Here is a 25,776-nt window from a genome sequence, read left to right as displayed (position 1 = left end):
AGCAAAAGGTGAGTTGGGAGCAGTTCATGATAAGTGTATCCCACCCGTCAAAGGGCCGTGGGGGTAGGCGAGAGAGGAAGATAGCCAGGCTCGAAAGAGGCCGCTGCCCAACACATCCAGAAGTAGACGGTACGTGGCACCTGGGCCTCCGAAGATCACCTCAGAGGACTGCCTGGCTGGCTTGCTTCCTTTCTTCGTTCCTTGGTCAATCCAAAGCTTCGAGTCACAAAACACTGTGTAGAGAAATGCACCAATCTTTTGTATATAGCCAGTCAACTTCGTCTTCATATCTGTGATTCCGAGGACTTCCTATAATTACGAGACTGATTTGGCCGATCATGTTCCTCAACCACGACACTCGTGATGATCTGCATCTGAATGCCACCATCCAAGTCCCCGTCGTGCCCATACTGAGGCAACGATGGTTGACTACTATTCCTGTCCCCCAGCCGCCACCAGCCTTGGTCTTTCTTCGAGTGCCATGACTGTCGATGGGGATTTATGCGGCTATCCCTGGCCTTGCCTCCTTGCACAAACACGATATTTCCCAGGGTGCGCCCCTCGGGTGTACGCATAAAGGTGAACTTGTCGAGACCAATCTCGGCTAGATCCTCCTTTTTGCTGAACAGAATGATGCTGGACCAGAGGATGGCGTCCATCAGACCCGTCGTGGCCAGCAAAACTGCCGCCACGGCCATGAAAATGTTGTTCTGCTCAAACGACGGCACCATGGAGCCTACGATGAGCGGCGTGCCCGTCACGCAGTAGATGCACGGGTATATGAGGAAGGCCGGGTGGTGACCTGATGGTCGAAGCGCCGTGCCGGTTCTGCAGCTGTGGTCGTTGGCCTCGCCCTCCTCTCTTGTCGTCGTCGTCGAGCTGTCTGGGCTGGGGCTGTTGGAGCGCCTGGGCATCAGGCGAGAGGAGCGGCCTTGGCGTCTGAGGCTGAAGAAGATGAAGCAATAAATGCCGAATGTCGCGAACATGGCTCCGAACCCCCAGAGATAGACCGAGAGTCGCCAGGTCCTTCGATGCTTGCTGATCCAGCACTGTAGCGGGTCTTGTTAGTTTTTATCTGGAGCGTGATTGCAAGTGATGATCCGCCCGCGTAGAGGAAGAGGGACGGGACGGAGCTCGACGAGGTTTATCAACAACATACCCAGGCAGTGTCTCTTCCGTAGAAATCGAGGCTCTGGTAGTACATCGACCCGATGCTGGCGAGCAGAAGCGAACAGACCCAAACGACGCAGCACGCCAACATGACGTCTCGCGAGGTCGCCTTGTACCCTCGGATGATGCCCAGATAACTGAACATAGATATGGTGAAGAGAAAGCCGCTGGTAGTGAGACACCCAAAGCTCACAAACCATCCTTGCGTGCTGCAGTTCCACGACGGCACGAGGATCCCGTCGATCTTGAGCCAGTAGACATTATGGATGTATGCAGTTGATAATGTGGTGTCGGCGATGAGGAGGTTGAAGATGAGCAGCAGCAGTGGGTTTGGAGGCTTCTCGTGATGTGTCGAGGGCGCAGGCTGTGCTTGGTCTCCTTCCCCTCGGGCGCTCAGCGTTGTGCCCAGAGTCTCCAAATCCTGCTGGGTCGACGAGGACGACGATGGTTCGATGCTGAGATCTGCGTCCTTCCTCACCACTTTGGTCTGGTAGTAGTGGTTCTCAGACAGCCCCAGGCTCAAGTCGATGGGCGTCTGAATTGGGCCGGGGGCTTCGACGGGCTGCTCAAGCTGTTGTCTCTGATACCGGATGTCCCTGATCTTCCAGCAAACAAGACTCCATGTGATGTGAATGAGTAGTATGCCTGTCGACACGAGAGAAATAGAGCCAGCCGTGGTCAAGGCCACTAGAATGTTTCGAGTCTCTGCTGGTAGAGGCGAGAGTGATTCGGTTAACGTCGTCATCATCACCGTCATTATCCTCCCACCCTATGCGACTCTGCGATAACGGTATTCCCTAAAAGGAAAGAAACAGAGGAGAGAAAGAACAAAGAACAGAACACATAAAGTCCTTGTCAAAACATTGTGAGTCCTTGGACACACACACACACACACACACACACCTACACCTCTGGGCATATACACATCCACACGCCCAAAGTTGAAGATATCACTGGAAGACTCCCTTGTTTGAAAAAGGAAAAGAAAAGGCTTGCCAAATTGTTACAAGGAAATGAAGTAGAAGGCAAGACAAGAAGAACCTGGAGGCACGACCGGAACGTCGCCTCGTCGCCCATTTACAAACTCGTCCACAGCGATATGGTCAAAGGCACTCTTGCGTATTTTGGTTCGGGGAACGGCCGGACGGACCTGTTCAATATGCACCCATCTGTCTCATGGCACGCAATATGGTCCCTACTTTGGCGGCAGAGAAAGGACATTTGACAAAGGGGGGGGGGGGGTTCAAGATTTTAGAGATCGAATGACTCGATCGTCCGAATGGCAAATTCCGTCCCATCGCCAGTGGGCAGTTCATTTTGGCAACCTTGGAAGTGGCCTATGGGACGGATCTCTGGGGTACGGTAGGCTTGGGTCACGTTCCCCCCTCCCTGAAGAAAAACCTGTCAAGGGTTTGACTGTTATCTTTCTACTGTAGTAGGCAATTCTTTCGTCGGTGGGTCATGTCACCTGGTTCACAAGCTAAGCGGTTCTATGCGTCCCCTGCAGAAGTTTGACGCTCGGCTACACCGACTTGCATTGATTGCTAGTATGAATGCCAGAACTATAAATTCGGAGGAATTTTTGTCATTTCTCAACGGCCAGGTGTCAGATCCTGTTAGGCACAGCAGATGAACCAATGAGGATTCAGTACCCTCCGTCCCCTCCACATGTTGTGACAAGATAGATGCCCTTCTCCTGTTATCCATCTTACTACTATGGTACAGGACCAGACGTTCGGTTTGTGGGAAGAAAAAGGAGCCCATCAAACAAAGTGGCTTGGGCAAACCAGACCCATGATGTCGCGGGTCTACCCGTTGCTTTTGGCACAGAGCTCCGGTAGTCTGGAACCATATAACTTGATTTTCCCGGTCCATACGCCCTGGGCAGTGGGGCAAAAGCGTTGCGACAGGCGTCCACTCGTGCTGTAACATAGGTGCGTAGGCAATGTACTATGTAAGGGGGAAGAGGCAGAGAGAGGGGTGAGAGGGTCGATACATAGTACTTTATGCTGCTATTATACGTAGTTTATCACAAAATTATACCATTATGGTGCGTGTTGTGGAGATCTACCGACGATCTTCGCTACCCTGTAATTGCGCTATCAATCTCCTGCGGCGCAAAAAAACGCCACCAAGGCAAGCGAGCCTGAGCAGCCAACTGCGTGCGTGTCAAAGGCATCGGTTAAATAATATAACCCGGGACTCATGCCCCCCCCTCATTCAATGAATGTTTGAGGAGTCCAAGTACTTACAACTTACACACACACACACACACACACACACACACACACACCTACACCTGTCAGGTCCCATCTCGCGAGCTGCCAATCTTACGCAGAATTAGATCGAAGACGACGAGTCTTCTCAATATTTATAGAGGCGCATGGGTGGCCTGGATCGAGGAGCCAGTGCATGATTGGATCTGCATATTTATTCACCGTAGTAGTAGTATTTATTTGTGGAACCACAGGGTGGCAACGGCAGAGTGGTTCTCCCCACAGGGCCCTGAACCTCCCATTGGTTCTCGCTCTGGCTTTTGTGTTCTCCCCTGAGCAGGGTACGCCGTCCTTGAAATCAGGGGCCGCTGTGCTGCTGCTGCCTCTGCCGCTTCATACTAACATACCAGGGGGCTTTTCGTCGTCCAAAAGCTCGCCTCGGGTTCTGGGTCACGTTGGCATTGAGCCATACAGTACCCATGTCCACTTCGCCCAAAATCGATAGCAAGAGCTCGCTAAAGAGGCCGAATGCGACCCTGCGTACATGGTATGTTGATGGCAAGTATGGGGTGCAGGAATAGGAGGACAGCATGCATATGCTATGGCCACTTGAGGAACCCCTTGAGGACTCCTTCTTGGCTCTTGTCAATTCGGTTCTGTATTGCCCTTTCGAACCGGGCTGACTTTGCGAAGGGCAGTGGACCTCTTTATCATCATAACCCACCAGCGAACCGTTTGTGGTATTGTCTGGGCTATCCACGCCTGTCAAAAACGTAACCATGAGCCAAAGATAGTTTCGTCAACATCAATGTCAGGAATTTAATTACTTGATACATAGTACTGTAGTCTTAATGTGGAGACTGGCCGGCGGATCTCCAGGCTAGAGTCTGCGAATTATTTGACTGGTCAAACTATGACGGCAAGATGAAGAACTGGTGGTTCATGAAATGATAGATCTTTCTTGCTCGGGAACAAATTTTACCCTGGAGACTAGAACGGTGGATGGTAGATCGTTCGTGTCAATATCTTCATGTTTGAACAGGGGGCCAAGCTCGGTGAGGCTATTCAGTGCACGTCTCCATACGGCTGCCAGGGCTCAGAGGTCTAGCTGGCAAGATCCCGCCCACTGTCACGCCGAGCCTTTTGGGTTGAAGCATATTCTTAAGGTAGCGTCAGGCAGTCCAAATGTAGAGTCCATGTGTCTCCTCTCGGCATGTGATGAGCTGGGTGGACTCCATCGAAGAGACCAGAAGCTGAGCATTTGGATTCCACGATGCGTTGTGGTGGGGACCAAAGATAGGAAAGGATTCTCTAGTCCACTTCTTCGGGATCTTGAACGTTTCCTTCTTCCTTTTCTCCGACAAGCGTTTATCGAAACCGTTCGATCGCTCTTCAGGCATAAGTCTTGAGAAGCTTGAATGTCTTATTGTAGTGGTCAACTGCTCAGGTGTCGGGTTCATAGACGTGGATAGGCCAGACTGCAGTGCGCAACACAGAGGATCAGTTCTTCTGTCCTTGCATACCTTAATTAATGCCTTGTTGATGTGACTAAAGAGCTAGAGTTCCGCTGCATCTGTTGTAAAGGCGGAGACAATTAAGTTACTAGTCAAGGAGCAGAATGTCGATATCAATGTTGCAGACCAAAATCACTTGTAAGTTTGATGTGTGTGATCCTCACCAATGTCGGTACTGATGCCAAGGTTCAAGCTGTTAGTCTGTCCTCGAGCGACATTTCGAGCCTTGAGAAACAACACCTCACTGGCATCCACCGCAATTCATACTATCAGCCTTGGGAGGTTCTGTTGATCTCGAAGGCTACTTGAAGATCAACAGCTCGGAAATAGACACGCAAGACTAAATATGAAAGACAGCACTTGACCAAGAGGCCCATGCTCTGCTTCAAGAAGTGGTCGGTTCATCCCTTCTCTGAAAGTATGAAATGATTATTAGTTGACAGGCGGAGACCCCAAGGGGTTGTAAACTCATAACTTGATCCGAGCTGTTCGCTGCAGACCAAAACAGCTGCCAAGAAACGGAGGTCACCCTGTGCTTGGCACAAGCCACGCGAGAGTGTCAGCCAAGAAGAGGTGAGCAAACCTAGGAAGGCTAAGCGGGAGAGCTTCGTCTAGATCATCCCATGTTTCGTCAAATTCTCTTACATTTGGAGTCGGAAAAGATCATGGGCTCTGTCGACTTGTCGGGGTGATGTGCAGTGCATTGCAGTCTTGTAAGACCGACCCAAAACACTCACGACAAGTCTCTACAACGCCAAGAGCGCCAAACCGATTCGTCAAGGTCAACTGGTCAACTAGTGTTGATGAAATCAATTGAAATGTAGGGGCTCGCTGCAAAAAAATGGGTATGTGTGTGTCTCTCTCTTCTCATGGTGCAAGACTGCTGCTTCTCTTTCTCCTCCTTACCTGCGGTGAAAGATAATTGATTGATTAGGAGGTGGCTGGTCCAGACCTTTTACACAATTTACATTCGTCTCTCTAATTTTTATACTTTCAGAATGTTGACCATTCGTTCGCCAGTCGGTGTCACCCTCCTCGCCCTCCTCAGCTTCTTCGCCAAAGATGCCTGCGCGGTGCCAAAGAACAGAGGCGGAGGAAGCGGTAGTGTAAAGGCTCAAACACTTCAGCAGCAGGCGGCAGCGATCCCTCAAGGGATATCTCAGGCGACAGATGGATCTACTATCATGGACACGAATGCGACGGTCAAGTAAGCAATCACATGCCAGCCAAGGCCATCTTTCGCTTCTCCTTCTTCTTGTACTTCTGTGTGTTTCGCACACTGAAAGTTATCAGCTAATAACACCTCGTTCACACAGTGGCCTCAACCTCCGCTTCAGGATCAGCGCTCCCGCAGACCAGTTCGCAACGACGACCGGCATCCAAGGCGCAACCCAGCAGGCCGGAGCCCAAGGCGCAATGGGCCTGAACGTCCTCCTCCACGGCGACGGAGGCCAGTCCTTTTTCGATTTCCCCAACCAGGCCGTCCAGGCAGGGCTGATGGGCGTCGTCATCCTCGCGCCCTCGGAGCAGCTCCTCTGGGGCCAGTCGACAGGCCAGCCGCAGGGCCTCGAGCGGCCGGACGGCGTCGCGCACTCGCAGGCCGTCAACGATCTCGTGCAGCAGGTTCTCCCGCAGATGGTCGCGTTCAACTCGTCCAACGTCTTCTTCACGGGCGTGTCGGGCGGCTCGCTCACGCTGTCTGGCTTCTTCGTGCCCGCGCACATGGCCAGCTTCGCAGGGACGGGCGTGCTGCTCATGTGTGGTGGCCTGGCCCCGCAGGTCGAATTTGTGAACGCGAGCCAGGTAGTCTCGACCACCAAGATCCATTTCCAGTCCTCACAGGACGACCTGGCCGAGCTGCAGCAGTCCATCCCCCAGTCGATCAGCGCGTTTGAGCAGCTCGCCACCGACGCGGGCCTCAGCGCCCAGCAGGTGGGTGCCCTCCAGACCGCAGACAACACGCCCAATGGAGGTCACTGCGAGTTTGATGGCGCAGGCTTCTCCAGCGGCATCCAATTGGTCTCCAACAGCTTTGCGTCCATCATGCAAGGTGGAAATGGGACGGTACCGGGAATTCCTACGGATACAGTCTTGAAGTCGGTAGTAGGACAGACGTTGACGTTCTCAGGGAGCGGAACATAGAAGACAGTACGACAACTATTGAAGAGAATCTCATTCTTTTACGGAGGGCCATCGTCTTGCGCAGTGCTCGCTTTTATGCAATTGTTGAGGTCCACCCTTTGTCATTCACTGCAGGCGCTGATGAGCTGGCTTGTTCTGTCCTTTCTTCTACCTTGTGTACAGATGTCATCTGGTCCAGCTCGCCCTGCTCTGCCATGTCCTGTTTGCTCCTATCCCAATCATCCATTGAATCCCTCCTAAGCACATGTCCGAATACCTCTTCTGTAGTTCCAAACACGAGAAAAATATTAGCTTGTTACACATACTGCAAACTGGAAAGAAAACAAAAATGTGGGTATCCAGGGGATCATGAGGAGCTTGTTGATGAAGGAGGAGTAAAAGAATTATGCTCACTCTTGTGAATGATTATTGTATCTCGTCGAAAGGAGGATTAGTGACGAACACTATGAAGGAACATGGCTGCTGCCAGGCCCAGAGTCGCACCGATAGCATGAACAGGCTTGGCTTGAGCAATGGGCTTCAGCACATGGTAGGCCATGAAGCTGCTCGTGGCCATGAAGGTCACGTCAGCGAGAGTACGACGCGTCTCAGCATCAGCAAGAATGCCAGCTTGCAGGCCGCCAATGCGTCCAAAATCAGCACGAAGAGCCTGCTGAGAAGGTCGACCAGGGGAGCCTAATCATTGCAATAAGACGATTAAGCTTGTCAGCAGAAGACTATGGCGAGTGAAATGGAGAGATTAAGGCCAGGGTAGAAGAGAGGTGGGGATATTGATTGGCAGGCGAGAGAGGACGCGATTGTCTGCTTACCTGAATCCTGAGGCTCCATCTCGTTGGGAAAGAGAAGGGTTGCAGGTCGAAAGATGGGAGGGGGAATGGGCTCTTGGTCAGGGTGGTTTGGGTCTCGACGACAATGATAGGCCTCAATGTTGAGCTGCCAAATACCCATGGTGAGAAAATTAGTGTACTATTTTGGGTTGAACAGGTGAAGGGTGAGGATGGACGACAGGAGTGACCAAGGAAGGAAAAGGAAGGGAAAGGATCGATAGCATGATGCTAGATTGCTGCTTAGTAGTGACACACAATGCCAGATATCTCAATACAAGATTAGAAGCTCCTGAAGCTCTTGCTGTGTACGAATTGCTATGTTGCTAGTGCTGCTAACTAATTCTATCCCCCCTCCCATTCATAGCAGCCAGAACTCCAAGATATGTATGTCCAGAATATCGATACATTCTCTATTTCTATTTGCATGAATCGATCACAATCTGGGGCCAGCCTTTGCCCTAGCAGCCTTCTCTTTGTCCCTCAAAAGGCGCCTCAAGATTTTCCCACTGGGGCTCTTGGGTACCTCATCCAGGTACTCGATGCCACCTTTGATCCACTTGTAGGGGGCCTTGTGCTCTTCGACATGCTTGAGTATTGCCGAGGTGACTTCGTCTTCCGGCTTGCCTGCGAACGCCGGCGCTTTAACGACAAACGCCTTGGGAACCTCGCCGGCTCGGTCATCGGGGATTTGGATGACAGCGCAGTCGGCCACGGCAGGGTGAGAGAGCAGGTGGGCCTCGAGCTCGGCGGGGGCAACCTGGTGGCCTAAGTATGGTGGAAGTCGATGTCAGCAGTCACTTTTCCCTCATGTGTCCTCGTAGGCAGCTGCAATAGAGGGTGGGGGGTTTGTGTTCATGCGCACCTTTGACCTTGATAAGCTCTTTGATCCGGTCGACTATCACCACGTGCTCGATACCAGAAGGAGCCAGCGTCACCAGCGCCTCGTCGCCTGTCCTGACCCAGCGGCCATCCTGATCGTGCACGAAGGTCTCGGCAGTGGACTTGACGTTGTTGAGGTAGCCGAGGGTCGCAGACGGCGATTGTATCCAGAGCTCGCCGGGCACGTCATACTCAGTGACCTCCTTCCCGTCCAGCCCGATGATCTTGGCCCTAGTCGCCGGGCAGATGGAGCCAGAGGACTTGGGCATGATGTCGTGTTCGCTGGAGGAGACAGCTAATGTCGCGAGCTCGGTCATGCCTAGATCATACATGTTCAGTACCAGCACACGCGTCGCTGCAATTTATGGACCTGAGAAAAAGGGATGAAGAAGCGAAAGAAACCTACCATATCCTTGTGCTACTCGCCACTTTGGATAGAGCTTCTTCATATCCGCAACAGTTTCCTCTCCCAGTGGTGCCGCTCCACAGTAGACCACCCTAACGCTGTCAAGGTTGAACTTTTTACACTCGTCGGGGCTTCTCGTCATGCGAATGACGATAGGTGGGACCTGGTGGCAGAATGTCAACACACACACAAAAGAAGAAAAAAAATTGATACATCGGCGATACATAACGAGCGATATGCGGTTATATCACATACCAGATATAATGTGTTCAGCTTGAACCGCTCGATAGCAGCGAGGAACGTTGGCATTTCGAACTTGGGCAGCACAATGACCTCGTCACCGCGCCAGACATTGCCGTGCGCCATGATGACGAGACCATAGATGTGGCTAAATGGTAGCAGCCCGAGCGAGGCCTGCAGGCCAATGCCAAACTTCTTCCTCGCGTGGCTCTCATGGGTGGCAAACTGCATCGTGTTCGCTATGACATTCAGGTGGGAGATCATGACGGCCTTGGGCAGGCCCGAGGTGCCGCTAGAATAGCAGAGGAACGCGACCTGGCGTGCGCCCTGGCCCTTGGTCCACCTCAGCACATCGAGCTCCTTGGCCTTCTGTCCCTCGGAGATGAGATCCTCGACGCTCACGAAGCCATCGGCTTTTTCGAAACCCGGCATGCCCATCAACCACACCCGATCGTTGGGGATCCCGGCAGCCTGGGCTGCCTCGAGGCCAACCTTGAGCTGCGGGCCCCCAACGAATAGGACCGTTGCACCAGAGGACTTAAGCTGATGTGCGAGCTCCTGCGCCGAGTAGGCCGCATTGGCGGGCGTGACAATGCCATTAAGCCTGTGAACAGCATATGCGACCGTCATGTAGTCGATCTGCGGGCAATCGAGAGGTATCCAATCAGCACAGTGTGTGGGGAAGGGGGGGGGGGGCGGCACACTGCATTGTCGCACAGGCACGTGTTTTCGTTCCTCGATGTCTTAAAGAGCCCGAAAAAAGAAAGAACGCGGGCAAATCATGTGTAATCAGCAGTAGTAGCAGTACGTACCGTGTTGAATGAGAATATGCATGCCACTTTATCCCACTCTGTCTCCTCGTTCGGCTGCCACCCGAGACGCTTCCCGATCGCGCGTGCGAGGGCCTCACGCCTTGCACTGAACTCGCCTAGGGAGAATGTCTTGCCCGTGAGACCGCAGGTGAAGGGATTCCTGCTCTGGGCGGCGGGGTGGCGGCCATGCTTGTCGTTGGTGGTGAACTCAGCCACAGGGATGCTGTCTGGAGGATCTGAGACGAGAGTGAGCCTTTGTCTTTTGTTCTTCTTCTCCTTCATACCCGAGCCCTTCTTATATTTTCGGCGCGCAACCAATTTTGTACGTGAAAACTAACCGAATGGCAGCTTGGGGACCCAGCTCGGCGGTTCAAAGACCATCTTCACGCTGCTGTCTCGATCCTGCGCAATTTCCCTCTCACTCTCTCCCTCCCTCTCTTTTTCAAGAGATCAGGTCTTGTCGCTTTTATCAAGGTCGGTAACTGGAGGCAATAAAAGGCCGAAAAGTTAGAGAAGCAAGTCTCTATGTGTGTGTGAAAAAATTCTGGTTGAGGTCACAAGAGAAGACCAGACACAGCTGTGTGTGGGAAGAGAGATGGCCGGAAGGTCCGATGACGCGAGCCCAGGGAGAAAGACCTCGGTATACGGAGGGTTTACCAAAACCACCAGCCGCTACACAATGCCGTTTCTGCCCCGCACCCCCCGGGTCTCATCTCTCTCACGAATCGCTAGAGCCCTAAAGCGAGCAGGTCAGGCCCAGTCAGTAGCCAGCCAGGTTGCATGGAGAGGGTAGCGCGTCCCACAACGGCGCTCCTTGAGCTCCTTTCTCCTCCTCGCCCCTCCCACCCCCTCCCCACCCCCATGAAAACCCCAGGCTCCCAGGAGTCCAAGGCGTCGCGGAGCCGCTGTGGAACCTGCGGCCCAAAGGAGAAATGTTTGAGTCCGCAAACTCCGTCCTCAACGTCAAACCTGTTGTGAGTCAGTTTGATGCGTATTGCAAAGTTTGTTTGTGGATTGCTGGCAGCAAATCAAACTCAGTGTTCATGGCAAATATAAACGTCAGTCAAACTGTGATTCTTGTCATTGGTTGTGGAGAGCTGTCCACAGGACACCATCATGATCCTCTAGGTATAAATACCTGTATCTTCTCCCGCCTTTTCTTCACCTGTCCTTCTTTCTAAACCGCCATCCTGCTCAAGATTGAGATTCCGGATGTTAAAGACATCTCTCTGCCAAGCTTTGGGAGCATCTGCTTTTGGGACCTCGCAGGCTTGAGAGCGCCGCCTGGTCGACATCTTGTTGAATCCTTTTTTCTGTTATTTTCAGTTATACATAAAATCGCCAGCTGTACTTCTGTCTTGGTGTTCTTGCTCAGAGCTTCTCTTGCTCCTCTTTCCAGGATCAAGAATGAGACCAGAGCTGCCCGTCATGCCAGGACACTGAGGCCATCTGTTCAGAACCTGCACCAGTCCTCGACTACTCTGGAGAAATGTCTGCTTCAAAAGTAAAACCCCCAGTGCCGATCCTCGGTGTCCTAATAAATCATAGGGCGAGACCCTTCTCTTGGCCTGTGCCAAAGCTCTTGATGACTTCATTTCCATTTCCAAATTCCGCTCAAACCTTCAGGCAGTAGTAGCCTCCAAACCCCTTCCCCCAGTCTGTCAAACTTGGGATCTGCTCTGGTATTCGGTTCAGGTCTGTGCTACCCAGCTTCTCATTTGTACTCTTCAGATTGAATTTTAGAGAGTGCACGTGTCTGTATTTTATCTGAATTAAGGTATGGATTCCTGATGATATGATGAACAAGTCTTCCAAGGAGGATTGGCAGGCTTACATGGCCCACGTTAGTTGAAGAACATCATTCAAGTTGTACAATTGATACTGGCTCAAATTTCACAGTCTACTGCAAATAAACAATCCGATTATACTCCAGTATTAGCTGCTTCAATTGCGCATAATGATCGCACTACTATAATCCTGTTGGCATTTGTTGGGGAATATGAAAATGTCGGGCTCTTCATAATGATCAGTCCTTCTCCGACTGGCTACTTATGTCGGTTTCTATCCTGCAACTTACCCCTCGATGTGCCTTCCTACTTGGTGCACCCTGAGGAGAGCTCCTTCCTCGTCCCCCTCGACAAGCTGCTTCTAAGTAAACAGTCACTCTTTCCTTCTTGTTGCAGACCGTCGCCTGTCACGTTCTTCGAATTGTCACAGCCCTCTCCTCTCCCACTACCCATCTATTTAACCTCAATTCCCTGCCACTACCAAGTCTCTCTTCTCGTTCCACCTTCTATCCTCCAACAACCTCTTCCCTCCCTTCTTCACATCTTTCTTCTCGACAACAATCCTCAGCCCCACCCACCCTCTAGCCTGAACACCAGTCTCGCCATCAACCTTTATCATAACACAGTTAAAAGTTCATCATCATCAACATCGTCACCACCCACCTGCAGACTTGGACATACTCTTCCAGAATCCTCACCAGCATACCTGCGCGCACCCTGTGTCAGCGCCTTAACCCGCACAACAGCACACCTTATCCTCACACATTCATCTTGTCTGTGATCACGCAACTGCTTCCAGTAAGTACCAGAACATTTCGTTCCAAACACCCATCTCCAGACCTAGACATTCAGTCCTGGCACATCTACATGCACACTTGGACATTCAGTCCCACGCACCTTCCTGCTTGTGTTTCTGAAAACGATCCGATTTGGCACCCATCCTCATCTGAGTATACCTGCCTTGACTCCATCTGCATACTTCTTACCTGAGCACCACATCCAAGCCCTACATTTCCACCGTATTCATTTCTACCTGCGCACCTACATTTGTTATCAAAATCCGTCCTCCTCTTCACTCTATCCCTTCCTAGTATTGGTGCAAGACCTTGTTAGCAGTGGTCGGGGTTGCATATGCGCTGACATTGATCTGCCAGTTTACCTGTGCACCACATCTATTTCCACCTGCCTACATACATCCAAGCCCTACCTGCGAACCCACAATTATTAATATCTCAGTACCTTCCTCACTTAAAAACAACCACTCACGCGCCATAGCGCTAACAAAGAAGTCACGATGACATCACGCGAGAGCCTCAAGAGAGGCTGCTCGACTGGATCAGCCCCTACTCCGAAGCGCTGCAAAGCTGAGCAGAACCTGACCCTCAGTGACAGTGATGGATCAGCTGAGTCCATCACTATTGATCTTCCTACCAATGAATCTTCTATCGAGGATGCTTCCAACTATACCCTATCCAGTCCTGCGTCCTCTTCTGCAGCTGGCGACGACAAGCCCGTAGCCCCAACTGATGGCAAGTCCACTCCTGTCGCTCCTTCTTTCGACGATTCTTCTGTCGACGAGGCCTCCACCTCCACCCCTGGCACCATTGTTGTCTCTGGAAGTTCCAAGGTCCGAGTCTACAATCATAACCAGCTGCTTAGCAGTCACAACAAAGGTATTCCAGTGTGGTCTTACAACCTACAAGCTATCTGTGATAGCCAGGAGTATTACAAGGCCCATGAAAGTGGGACTTACACCAAGCAACGCTTTGTCCTCGGAGTCCGGACTGGTGGCTATGGTGAACCTCGAGACATGTTCGAGAGAGACTGCATCATCACTTGCTCGTAAGTCCTGTCAGCCTGATCCTATCTATCACAGCAAAAACGAGAGGCTAATTATCATTCACTAGTGGTGGTAATCACTTCGAGGCCAAACACCCTATAACTGGAAAGAGCCTCCCTGCCGGACCCAAGGGAACTGCCAAGAAGATCCAGATTCGCAAGCAGACCATGCCCGCACAGGCCCAGTATTGGGAGGACACAATGAAGACAAAGAAGTCTGTCTTGGTTGTTATGGGTAAGTACCCTAACCCAGTAGCCCAAGTATTGGCACTGACAATAATTCCCTTGATCAGATAAGGAACACACCAGCTGGAAGTCCGGTGAGATCGACTTGTCTATCATCCCCTGCGACAACAAGGACCGAGAGAAAATTTTTGGCATTGTGCTCGGTCGCTACTACATTACTGCCCTATGGCAGGAGATGGTTAAACCTCACAGTATGCTGGGTTCTTACCCTTTGTGGAAAGTTAAACTACAGCGTATTGGCAGCGAGAATCCAGTCTGGTCTAAGGACAAGACTGATGACAAGCGGGTCTACAGCGAGGTCCCCACTTGCTCTGAGCAGGCCTGCGCCACCTGCTTGATGAAGAGCCCCAAGATCTTCAAGAATATGGAGTGGATTTGTCTCCACCACAAGTGCGACAGATTCTTCATTCACAATGGCGTGAAGCTCATGGGAAATGAAGGTCTGGAGTACAGCGAGGAGTTCATCAACTGGGCGAAGCCTCTGCCTGCTGACCTGGATGTGCCTACGTGGTACACACCCCTGCCCAGTGCTGACAATGCCATGTACGGAACTGAGAAGGGCCAGTTCAACGGCATGGTCTGCCCAAAATGCAGCTGTTGCAGTCGTCGCAAGCATTGGAAAGGCTGGGTTTGCGAGAACAACAAGTGCAGCTTTGAGCTTCGGGCTCTCTTCCGACCTGTGACTCTGGACCACATCAGCTGTGAGAATGAGACTCACAGCCTCAAGATACAGCAAGACGGCGTCACGTTCAACATTGATGAGAGATTTGTTGACAAAACTGTCATCACAGACAACGACTTTACAGTGACTGCTTATCTGATCAAGGATAAGAATGGGAAGCTTGCTGGAAGCTTGATTCACTCTCGACCTAGTGAGGCCATCAGGTCTGGTAAGAATGGTGCTGATGCTCTCTTTGAAGAGCTTCAGAATGCCCATGATCTCGAGCTGCAGCGCAATGCAGCTCTGCACGCAGGTGGTAAGTTAAGTCCATCACTATATGCAGTGGAGGAACTTTTACCGACCAAAAAACTACAGGTTACCGAGAGACACTATGCCGACACTTCTCCGTCAACTTTGTAAGTGCCCATCCCAACAAGACTACATCAGCAGAACCATGTCTCCTAACTGATTCTAGGGTGTTGCCTACAAATTCCGGGTTGATGTTCCCACTCGGGCATTCAAGAATGCACCTCATGTCGTACTGAAGTCACTTGCCATGCTCACCTTTTACGGCAAGCAAGCTGTTGAGACCACTCAGCGTCTCATCAATGACAAGGGCTCATATGTCCATGTGCCATCCTCAGATATCATGAAGCCTTGGAAGGCCTACAATGAAGAGTTGGTCCTTGGATACTTTGAGGACAACCGCATCCGCGTAAGTTTTTTTGAGCAATAATAATACACAGGATCCTAGCTGACTCTGAATAGTGGCACGATGATGGAGAGGAGCAGCTGGATGGTACAGTTACCACAGCCTCCTGTGGCTCACCTTCTGAGATGAGTCTGCGTCTGCGAGGCGAGAAAAGCAAGAAGGTCAACAAGGCCGACAACAGCCCCAAGGTTGTCCTCAAGGTGCAGCTAAAGCATGGTGATGCCGTTACCATGTGCGGCACGCAGCTCCAGGCCTTGTCCGAGGTGAGTTCAACACCTTACCCTTTCGAATTTGGAACACGATTCTAACAAAGTGACAGCATGAGGTAACACCGACTGGTGTGCGACGATTCGCCCTCACAGGCCGCACAATCAATATCAGCCACTACAAGGACCAGAAAGTCCGGGATAAGATGCTTGAGGCCAGTCACATCCCTGCGCATGCTGGCGCTTACGAGTTCCAAGGAACTCACCTCGAGCCTCATATTGACCAGTGATGGCCTGCTCCCTGCCAGTCCCTTACAAAGGAGACCCGACTGGCAACAAACCATGCTTACCTTGCCTTTTTTTTCTTTTTTTTTTCTTCCTCTCTTTTTCTTTTTTGATCTAATTCTGAAAGAGGGACTTTTCAATCCCTTCCATTCTGGCCTTGCGATCACAGGCAGGGTTCCAAAAGGGATGCTCCCCCTTCACCCTGACTCTGCAGCAGCGACAACGAAGATAAGCATAAGAGGTCGATTTTCGACTGTTGCTTTGACTCTGCAATTCCGGCACAGTTAAGAAGCTAGAGCTTTCTTCTACTCTTCATGATCACACTGCAACTACAGGCAGATCTTGAAGGAGGGATATTTCAACCTCTTGATGAGGACTCCATAAGTATGGGGAATTCTGGGGTGAAGGAGATCTTGCCATCGATTTGATCTCCTACATTTGCTATTTGCAATGCACATATGGGCAGCGAATCCACCAAGACTGCCCTGGTAGCTAGCTAAACAATTTGCCAATTTTGGTGCAATTTGACACATTCGACTCACACAGCATCCTGAGCCAAAATTCATGATCTGGGAGTATCTTGCATGGATGTCTCCATGTTGGCCTCTCTACAGTGTGAAGTTCTATCTTGGTCCAGTCCCTGACACCAGCAACACCACACTTCCCAGCTGGCGACGTAGATCAACCTTTTCCACATCATGAGTATCCTCTACCTCACCCCATTTGCTTGTCTGCCAGTCCACCTCGAGGCTTGCTACCCTTGCAGCCTCTTCCACGTCAAACTTCCTCCTGGCACCTAGCCCCTCTGCAGCAGCAACATCACGACCAACTTGTCCAGCAGCGCCCTCGCTCCACTCCACGAGCAGCCTCGCAGCACCAAGCAGCCCTTTGCCAGCCAATGCAGCTCTCTCCAGAGCAGCAAGTTCCCATGCATCAAGGCCCATCACCCAGCCCTGGATGACCTCTCTGACACCCTCCTTCTGGCCTCTGGGCATGATGCTCCCCTCATCTAGGACAGGCTCAATTTCTACTCCAGGCCAGACATGTGTGCTCAGGTAGCCTATGATAGCCCCAGCAGTGCGCTCCTGCAGCTCGCGCAGGCTGCCCTCTCCCTCTGCCTGTGGTTCTCTGGGGGGCGGTGCCCAGCACAGGAGGGAGTCAGTGTCCAGGTACCTGAGGACCATGTTTGTAATGCTTGTGCGTATGGGGCTGAATGTGCTGTCAGATGAGGTCACAGCATCATTGGCTGCTATGTCGAGGGCACGGCAGGTTAGGGATGTAAGGGGGATCAGGTGCTGTTTTGTCGCCTGCTGTGCTGATGTGAGGAGATCCCATTCCAAGGCGAGGGCGTAGGCAAGGAGGGGCTTGGTGAGAGGGATATTGACTATTTCTTTGGTTTCTGGGTGTCGGAGGGGGCGGGCGTCCAAGTAGATTTGGTAGACACCTGTTGAGTTTCTTGGTTAGTCTTGCTTGTATTTGGGGGACTTTGCTAGGGAGGGACCAAATGTCCAGCCCCTAGAGACAATGGGAGATCAACTCACCATCCACTTCCTTCACATGAACATCCTTCCAGAATCGCTTCCTCAATGGTGTTTTGTTCTTCCCAGCCCTGATTTCATTCCGGATCTCCTTTGCATTGCGCAGCAGCTCAGCCTGCTTCCGCCTCCTCTCCGCTTTGGCATATGGGTGTTCTACTGCTGGCTGTGGTGGTTCTGGAGGGGGACCAGTAGCATAGAAGGGAGCGACATTGGCAGGGTCAGGAGACGAGGCGTGGAGTGAGCGGTGGCGTGCCAAAGCCACTATTGGTGGTAGGACTGGAGAGGATCTGTTGAGGGTGCTGGACAGGAACCTTCCTGTGGCAGCATGTGCTGAGAGGCTTGAGTTTGGCTTCATCGTGGCTTCTAGGACCCTATGTCTCGGAAGGAGGAACCCGCAGGAGCTGAAATGGTAGAATTTAGGCGTCGTGCAGGAGGAATTGTTGCGCTAGCAGGTTGAGGCACCTGTGGTGATAGCAGAGGACAAAGTCGGCTCTTGGTGGTGAGATGGGTCTTTGCTTTAGCAGTCTCATTCCTTTGTAGGAAGTGTGATCTATGGTGGCGGCAGCCTCCACATGAGCTGGGTGCTTGTGTGTGTGGTGTACTCGAGCCTTGGACGATGATGATGATGATTGTTGTCTTGGGATCGGAAGTTTTGGAGCTGTAGTGGGGGAAGGATTTCTTCTTCACATAAAGACAGGGGTCCATTGGCACCAAACACTCTCTGGGGTACATGGCACATTAGAGCTAGCACAGCAAGATACCGATTAGTTGGGCTGGAAGGAAGCTGCCCCGCAACCCCCCCCAAAAATCAGAGCTGCACGATTTGCGGCAAGGCACTGTGATCTTGCAATTACTGTAGTAATGAATCTTGATTGAGCTACAGCAACAACAAATGACCTTCTGATCCTTTTGAGATTTCCATCCTGCTGACTAGGGATGAAGGGTGTCTGTCTGTCTGTCTGCTAATGCTTAGGAACTTGTTCATCAAGAGTATGCATGCTTTGCAATCGACTTCGACTTAGCCTGACCATTCATGGAGAACACCTAAACAGCTTCTGCTGGGCGAAATCCACCAACCACCTGAACCAACAGAGGATGAAGCAGGTAACAGAGATGGCTCTATCCTGTCACAGGAAAGCCTGGAAACAGTGCTACACATCATGTGAGTGAAGCAAGCTTAACACATGAATCCTGATCCTTCTATCTTGTTTTGTCAGGGAGGGTACCCACCCAAACGATCCCGAGGTCAGCAATTGTTGTTGGCTTGTAGACAAGATAGTGACGATTTGAATATTATACACTAAAATGGATAATATAGTGAATAAAGCTTCGCCCGAATATTTCTCCTCCACACGTCCTGTATCTGCGGTGGGGCGATTTTTTCTCGTATTTTTTCTTTCTTTTTCTTTCTTCTTCCGCCACGGAATCAAGTCTCGCCACGGACTGACCACTCTTTCGTCACTCGAATGCTCCCATGACGACCAATGCCAGGTTCCAGCCGCGCCAGGTCGGGCATCCTGAGACCTGCAACCCCATGCCTCGCCATGTCTTCTCGATCCGACTCAGACAGGTCCAGCCAGCCGCCGCCACTGAACCTCCTAGCAGGAGACGCCAACATAGACCTGCGGTCGGCCCTGCTCGTCCCTGGGGTTCCTTTGGCGTACAGGTTCTGCATGCCGTAGCTTGCGCGGCTGCGACTCGTGGCACTCGTGGCCTTGCTCGTTCCCCTGGTCGTGAAACCAGATACATAGCGGCTCATGAGCGGGCGCATAGTCGACAGCGAGGCGATGATGACGCCTGTCAGAACTTCTGCTGTGGTCCAGGCAATCACTGATACCGTCTGGAACGCTATATCGCTTTCACCCGTTGGGGTGAGAGTGATACGCAGGATGGATACGATGCAGGTGCTATCCCTTTAAATCAGCTGCGGTCATCTCATCTCAGGGCGAGAAGAGAGGGGTGGGGAGATGATGTATGTTGGTGGGGGGGGGGGGGCGATCACTCACAAAAACCCCAGAGAGAAGATGCCTATGACAGCATATTTTGATTTTCGGGGCAGTGCCAGACGCCAGATGATGGGCAACGGGAGCAAAAGGATGATAAAGTCGGTCACGATGTTGCCCACGCTGTTCATTGTCCGCGTCACGAGGATGGACTGGCAAACACCCTTGACGGTCTGGTCCCAGGCGGCTTCGACGGGGACGCAGGCAAAGACCTGGACGAAAATCTGGGCGAATTGCCATGCTGCAATGATGGACATGGCGCAAGCATTGAACATCTTCAGCCCACCCCAACTTGTCTGCCGGATGACGCGGTAGAATTGGAAGAAGAGGGTCAGTTTTGTGAAGAGAAGAGTGATATTGTATATCACGAGACCCAGCCATAGATCCTATTGTCCATGGTCATGTGTCGAGGTCAGTATTCATAACCCATGATGCGCTGTGTTGGGCTGACAACAAAAAGGCTGTACTCACTTTGAAGAATGCATTGTATCCCGAAGGCGGGATCTGGTCAAAATGTGATCCGAGACCTGTGCTGACGGCGTGGAAGTTTTGTATTGCCAGAGCTATGAGGCAGGCCTGGAACGTAAAACCGAGGTTGAATGTCAGCTCTCTCTCTCTGTCTGTGTGTGTGTGCGCGTGTGTATATGTGTGCATAGCACACGGTCACAACTGAGCTTACCCAAGAGACGACGGCGAGATAATCATCAAGCCATATCTGGTTCAAGACGAACTTGCGCGTGTACAGCCGCAGAGCCACAGCCAGGGTGCCCACAACGATGGCTATACTTGCTACAGCCAGAATCCCACCAGCGTTGGCACCGGGCTTCATGTTGTATTGTTTGTTCGCGAACGATGCGCTCCTGGCGCGTTGCGTGGTGTGGACTGAGGTGGTTGCGATTTTGTGGAGGGACCCGAAAAGCCCGGGGGGGGTGGCCTCAAATCATATCCAGTGATCTCTCTCTCTCTCTCTCTCTCTCTCTCTCTCTCTGTGTGTGTGTGTGTGTGTGTGTGTGTCCCTCTCTCCAGACAGTGAGAGAGATCTCTATCCGGTCTGCTGCCTCGGAACGTGCCTGAGACAAGCATCCGAGGACGAGACAATTGACAATTGTGGGGACCTGGCTCTCTAGAAATAGATGTGTTCTCACTATTTCAGTGCCTTTTGCCCCCTTCTCTTACCTACCCCTCGGGCCGCCCTTCCCTCGCGAGTCGTCTGTACTTTGTATAAGTCCGGACGAAGATCCGGGCTCAGTCGCCGTACGAGCGAGGGTGACACACACACCCACACGCCCACCCACCCACACACACCCAAAGGGATGATGACAAGACGCGCATCGTTCCCTCCATCCTGCTATGAATCAATTTATCATGTTACCATGTTGCCGCTAAATCGTGCGTCCAGGTCTTCAATGTCACGCAACATCTATCCCAGACGGCTGTGTAGCGTGGAAGAATTGCATTCAGCCGGCGGGGCCCTTGCATGAGGGCCTGAATTTCTCCACGTTTCCTCACTTTCTGGGGGTGGGTGGCAGTCGGCATAGTTCATACAGACTATGGTAACAGGACGAGACTAGACATTTAGTGACCGAGACTTGCGCAGGAAGAAATGACCTCGTCGCACGAGGGCCTTGTCTAATCTAGCAGGGGAAGGAGGACGGGAGATGGGTCCTCGGGCATGTAAAGTGGTGGCGCGTGGATTGTAACCATCCAACCTGGAAGCGCAATACTCGTCGCCGGAGGTTGGCTTTGTACATTGGGGGAACTCCATCAAAAATAGCCTGAACATCTTTCCTTTTCTTTTCTTTCAATCTTCCTTTTCTTTCCTTTTTGCCTTTTTTTTCTTCTTCTTGCGCACAATGTGGCATGTGGGCCACGTTTCAGTTAAAATAAAATCAAAAAATTCCCGGGGTGGCCTCTGCCCCAGATGGACCACAATTTAGACACGTCAGGGGCAATTTCCGCTGCACGTCAACCAAGCGAGGAGCGGAGACTGGTTGGGTCGAGGAAAAGGTACAGTAGTTCCTGCATGACGCATAGGTAGTTCGACGGACTACTGTACAGTAGTAGTAAACAACGCCATCAGCACACTTGAGCGTGACCGACACAGCTGCACCTCCTCGTCACCAAATCTCTCGCAACATTCATCACTTTTGAGAAAAGATGGGGGGTGGGGGGTTAGACCAAAGCAAGTTTGTCGGCGTTTTTGTGTCCTAAGCCCCCGTCTCAGTTGGTGAGGAAGTCAGGGCATCATCCCCTTGGGGTTTGGGGTACGATCGGCTCCGAGCACTCGCCCTAATTTCGGTCTTCATCGAGAGGCCTTTCTCTTTCTCTCTCTATATGGCTGTGGCCTTGTGAACACAAAAACTGCATGAGTCCGATGCGCTGCGGGGATAACATCTCCATACAGAAGTAGATCGACATCTTGTCCTGCATGAAGTATGCGTGTGTGTGTGTGTGTGTGTACATAGTATGTGTGTATGTGGGCTTGGCCGCCTTTTTTATCTGCCGAAGCGACACCGAGACAACACTTGCAATGGCGAGGCTGCCGGCCTTCACGGCGATAACACAATACAATATATACTACTATGCAAGAGCAGCTTGGACCGACCCCCGTCATCTCCCCCTCCCCCACGATTCAAGTCGACTCCTGGAGGTTGCAGCTCAAACAAGGACCAGCATGACGGCTCTCGGTAACCCAGACTGGATGAATCTCCCCCCGGACTCGCAACGTGGTCCAACAAGTAAGGGTTGCCTCATTGCTTCGTACGCTTCACTTAGGGTTTGCCCATTGTGCTTCTCGTATTTGCGAATGTGTATGTGTGTGTGTGTGTGTTATTGCAGGCTTGAAGGGGAAACGAATTTACCATTTGCTGGAGCTTAAAGCTACTATTGAAGTCACCTTCCAAGTTCTACCATAGTAGAAGTAGACCGTCGATATGCAAGTCTCAGGGAGGGGGAAAAGCAAAACTTCGGCCTTATCATCAAGGATCTTTGGTCAGCCTATCTGGACTGCGACGACCAAAAGATACGCAGCTGTGGTGTTGGTTTCCCCCCTGTTTTATTTTCTTTCTTCCTTTTCCCTTCACTTTCTCTCCGTCCATTTTTCTCCGTGTTCTGCATGTTGGACGCCACCGCCCACATTCCATCAAGCGTCTACTCTAGATCAGAAAGCGTCTTCCGCTCACCAAAGAAGACTCATCACAATTGTATGTGTTGGAACAGTACCTCAGCTTTTGACTCAGGTTAATGCCGCACTGCCGAGCAGCATTGTAGAAAAAAAGTACCAGTGTAAATCTTCAAGGATGTTTTGATCGTCCCATTTCGCTGTCGCTAGTCACAGCACTGCGCCTCAATCATTGTTTGAAAACCTGGGATGACTTGCGTGGACGCCGCATTACGCCGTGGCTGGGATCTTTATTTTCTTGCCTTTTTTTTCTTGTTGCCATCCCCCCCCCCCCAAAAGTTCTCATTGTTTTTCTTCAGACGAGACAAGAAGCAAGGAAGGGCAGACCTCACCCCTGGTCAGTGTACATGTGTGAACGTCCCAGCTTTTGGCCCCTGTTGTTTTCTGACCTCCACATTATTAACACAGGTGGTAGTCGGAAATATCCCGAAACAATGGCTTGCCCGGTCAAGGCTGGTAGCCTTTGATCTGCTTTCGCCTGGGGCAACTTCAACTCTTTAGACAGGACAGGACTCAACTATTAGGACATTTCAGTGAAACAGGTGATTATAGAGTGGCAGTCTCAGTGGAATGACTCTGCCCTGTTGGCCTGGCTATCCGCAAAACCGGTATGGAGGGGGGATCTTGAGTAAGTTGGCCTTGGATCCTACAGCAAAGCCAAGGCACTGAGGGCAATCAGCAAAGGTACAACGATTGTTTTCAAGTAACGTTGAGCTCGAACGTCAAGAGTTCAGCAGAGACATGCACCTGTACTAGGCTAGCAATCATGGGGTAACCTACGGAGAATTCATGAACGAGAGGGTTTCCAAGTCTCATGACAGCCCGTAAAAGCAGCATGCATACTATGGTGCAGGCCTAGAAAACTGGACCCTAATCGGAATGCGACATACGCACAGACTCTGAGCAGTGTTCATTCTCGCACCAAGGCTCCGATCTTACCATTCTAGATATTCTAAAAACAGCACATATAGGGCTGATAGTCCGGACTCATGACCAGAGCCAAGCATCAAACTCTAATGAAAGCCCCACGGCCTTATTGTCGGGTCGTCTCATGTTTCTTTCCCCAAGCTGAATCATACCTACTGTGTGAGAAAGCAACTGGCAGAAGTTGGACAGTGGTTGTGTTCAGCGAGTGGGAGATAAATATAACTTGACAAATGTTACCTCCTATAGTGCGGCAAAGTCAGGATATAACGGCGTGTATTATCGATGATAACAACATAGACTTCCAATTTGTGAAACGGGGCCGGGGGCCACCCAGAGAGGCACTCCGCAACGGGGAACCCACAACTTGGACAAAGCCAATCTAGAGTTCAAATTTTCCATGATCGAGACTGTAAGTAGAGATTGAGAAACAGTAAGTATCCTCTGCGCGTTGGGAATCCCTGTTCTGTTTGGTTTGGGGAAGGAAAGAATTCGAGACCCTTCTCACAACTTTACCAAATATAAATCGATTACACAGTAATCACCTGCGCACTCGGCGGAAATACAAAGGATCCAACCCCATATGTCACCATACAAAACCCGTCTATGAGTTATTTGGATGTAATCTGCCAGTATCTGTCAAAAGCAGTATAATAATTCCTAGGCAGTGCAGAGTGAGAATTTGATTTGGCGGAAAGGCAACCCGCCAAGGCAGATTCTAGTCAACAAATTTTGCATCATAATACGTCAAATTTCACTGTTGCTGCTACTTGCTTAGCTTACGTAGTTGTGTCAAGCCCCAATTGAGACTGTCAGCGCAAAGCAGTGGCAGCCTCACCAGATCCTCCTTCGGCTAACCCCGGGCGGTGATGTAGCACGGTCAGCTAAGATCTCCCGCAGCCAAGTTCCCCCCCCCCCCCCTTCTTCTCCATTCTAGGAAAACCACGTGGGTGAGAATGCGAGGGCTGACCAAATGTGTTTCACTTTGGCACCTGTGGACAGTTTATTGTGCGACAGGCGCATGCAGTGTAAGCTTGGGTTCCAAGTTTCACGATATTCGAAGCCACGTGCTCGTCGACCTCAAATGCTGTCTAAACCTATTTGTGATAAGTAAGGGATATCTAATCGAATGATACTGTTTCTGTTCCAGTTCACCGTATCGGCGAGCTTTACATGGGGATATTTCGACTAGGGGAAGGGCTTCCCTTATGGAATTTCGTGCCAAACACTGGACGTTGATAAGGAAGTTGTATTGCCCTCCCCCCCCCCCTCTCCTAGAATAACATACACCAAGAAGAAGCAAAAGGGAGGGCGGGGAAATGGGTGTTCAACATCATTCTCCTAATACGATGCGGGCAGCAGGAGGCCGTCTGATTCTCCAAAAAGCTAGAGCATTCACAACCTACGGCGCTTAGGACTGGGCACAATTCGCAGGGCTGACCCCATGTTTTATCGCATTTGTTTGCCTAATATGGTGAGAGTTACATATTTCCGCACGGGCTCGAGACTGTGAACTGACCAATAACGTATGGATATTTACAACCATTTGGGGTAGACTCAATATGGTTGGCCTCTATTAGAGGCCCGTAACGAATGAACCCTGTGGTCCACTATCACGTATTGACCGCCATCGCGTAGTTCAGCTCATTGCCTATCCCTAACGATGAATACTGTCCGAGAATAGAGTGGCAAATTTCCTACGATCGGGGCCAGTTGAGAGTCCCTGATATTCAGTCCAAGATTGGTGCACTTGCTCTTTGCCACCCACGTAATGTGGTGCTGGGTAAGTATGTATGCATTGCGTCCTTTAACTAACGAGGAGGATCTCGTCCAAGCGATGACTGCCAAGCAATTGTCCGTCTTCGACTGAATATAGACCACGCCAACATCGTACTGTAGTCAGAGACTCGCTTCAGCTTTAGGCGTTAAAGGAATCATGTCAAGTCTGCTTTTGGGCGAGATACGGCGCCAAACATCCCAGTGTTCGCCAAGGCCGCTCCATGTGACAGTTGTTGATGGAAAGGCATTTCCCCCCAAGATCTGCACTGATGCACAGTGTCTTGTGGAGGGTCACGAAGGTTGTTTGATAACTTCCCTGTCCAGGTTCTCTGTAAGGATCAGTCTCATCGAGATTTGTTTAGTTGAAGTATCATGCCCTGACCAAGGCATAGCCTCTCTAGTACGTACA

General features: G+C 51.2%; 7 protein-coding genes across 7 annotated transcripts; 2 read left to right on the top strand and 5 right to left on the bottom strand.

Annotated features, from left to right (window-relative positions):
* Positions 1 to 284: 284 nt before the first annotated feature.
* On the bottom strand, positions 285 to 1,915 carry M406DRAFT_71809 (uncharacterized protein; the record flags this gene model as incomplete). Its single annotated transcript, XM_040925501.1, has 2 exons — positions 285 to 1,049; positions 1,160 to 1,915. The coding sequence occupies 2 exons, from the start codon at positions 1,913 to 1,915 to the stop codon at positions 285 to 287; spliced, it is 1,521 nt and encodes a 506-aa protein (XP_040779797.1).
* Positions 1,916 to 5,741: 3,826 nt separating this feature from the next.
* Positions 5,742 to 7,042, top strand: M406DRAFT_71808 (uncharacterized protein; the record flags this gene model as incomplete). Its single annotated transcript, XM_040925500.1, has 3 exons — positions 5,742 to 5,745; positions 5,921 to 6,107; positions 6,217 to 7,042. 3 exons carry the CDS (start codon positions 5,742 to 5,744, stop codon positions 7,040 to 7,042), a joined length of 1,017 nt encoding a protein of 338 aa, XP_040779796.1.
* A 430-nt stretch (positions 7,043 to 7,472) lies between these two features.
* M406DRAFT_71807 (uncharacterized protein) lies at positions 7,473 to 7,990 on the bottom strand (the record flags this gene model as incomplete). Its single annotated transcript, XM_040925499.1, has 2 exons — positions 7,473 to 7,717; positions 7,852 to 7,990. 2 exons carry the CDS (start codon positions 7,988 to 7,990, stop codon positions 7,473 to 7,475), a joined length of 384 nt encoding a protein of 127 aa, XP_040779795.1.
* A 179-nt stretch (positions 7,991 to 8,169) lies between these two features.
* On the bottom strand, positions 8,170 to 10,587 carry M406DRAFT_344822 (acetyl-CoA synthetase-like protein; the record flags this gene model as incomplete). Its single annotated transcript, XM_040922016.1, has 6 exons — positions 8,170 to 8,634; positions 8,732 to 9,067; positions 9,155 to 9,317; positions 9,410 to 10,033; positions 10,207 to 10,442; positions 10,545 to 10,587. 6 exons carry the CDS (start codon positions 10,585 to 10,587, stop codon positions 8,303 to 8,305), a joined length of 1,734 nt encoding a protein of 577 aa, XP_040779794.1. The 3' UTR covers positions 8,170 to 8,302.
* A 2,700-nt stretch (positions 10,588 to 13,287) lies between these two features.
* On the top strand, positions 13,288 to 15,947 carry M406DRAFT_327250 (uncharacterized protein; the record flags this gene model as incomplete). The annotated part of the gene is made up of 9 exons (XM_040920184.1): positions 13,288 to 13,835; positions 13,901 to 14,067; positions 14,126 to 14,269; positions 14,300 to 14,968; positions 14,999 to 15,055; positions 15,115 to 15,155; positions 15,215 to 15,454; positions 15,508 to 15,714; positions 15,771 to 15,947. The coding sequence occupies 9 exons, from the start codon at positions 13,288 to 13,290 to the stop codon at positions 15,945 to 15,947; spliced, it is 2,250 nt and encodes a 749-aa protein (XP_040779793.1).
* A 558-nt stretch (positions 15,948 to 16,505) lies between these two features.
* On the bottom strand, positions 16,506 to 17,807 carry M406DRAFT_98778 (DNA-directed DNA polymerase B; the record flags this gene model as incomplete). The annotated part of the gene is made up of 3 exons (XM_040926424.1): positions 16,506 to 17,386; positions 17,484 to 17,741; positions 17,792 to 17,807. The coding sequence occupies 3 exons, from the start codon at positions 17,805 to 17,807 to the stop codon at positions 16,566 to 16,568; spliced, it is 1,095 nt and encodes a 364-aa protein (XP_040779792.1). The 3' UTR covers positions 16,506 to 16,565.
* Positions 17,808 to 18,367: 560 nt separating this feature from the next.
* On the bottom strand, positions 18,368 to 20,558 carry M406DRAFT_107592 (uncharacterized protein). The gene is made up of 4 exons (XM_040915255.1): positions 20,163 to 20,558; positions 19,955 to 20,059; positions 19,487 to 19,869; positions 18,368 to 19,387 (listed from the first exon to the last, which is right to left on the bottom strand). The coding sequence occupies exons 1-4, from the start codon at positions 20,310 to 20,312 to the stop codon at positions 18,907 to 18,909; spliced, it is 1,119 nt and encodes a 372-aa protein (XP_040779791.1). The 5' UTR covers positions 20,313 to 20,558; the 3' UTR covers positions 18,368 to 18,906.
* Positions 20,559 to 25,776: the final 5,218 nt, after the last annotated feature.

Source organism: Cryphonectria parasitica, assembly GCF_011745365.1.
Source record: "Cryphonectria parasitica EP155 unplaced genomic scaffold M406scaffold_2, whole genome shotgun sequence".
NCBI classification, from domain to species: domain Eukaryota; kingdom Fungi; phylum Ascomycota; class Sordariomycetes; order Diaporthales; family Cryphonectriaceae; genus Cryphonectria; species Cryphonectria parasitica.
Note: the sequence above shows the minus strand (reverse complement) of the source record. Positions and strands in the feature narration are given on the sequence as shown.

Excerpts from the sequence above, each read along its gene's own strand:
- M406DRAFT_107592 (XM_040915255.1), bottom strand. The coding sequence starts at position 20,312 with ATGAAGCCCGGTGCCAACGCTGGTGGGATTCTGGCTGTAGCAAGTATA. Across the intron at positions 20,060-20,162 it reads ATCTCGCCGTCGTCTCTTGG|GCCTGCCTCATAGCTCTGGC; the intron begins GTAAGCTCAGTT and ends TTTACGTTCCAG. Across the intron at positions 19,388-19,486 it reads ATCTTCTCTCTGGGGTTTTT|CACCTGCATCGTATCCATCC; the intron begins GTGAGTGATCGC and ends TTAAAGGGATAG.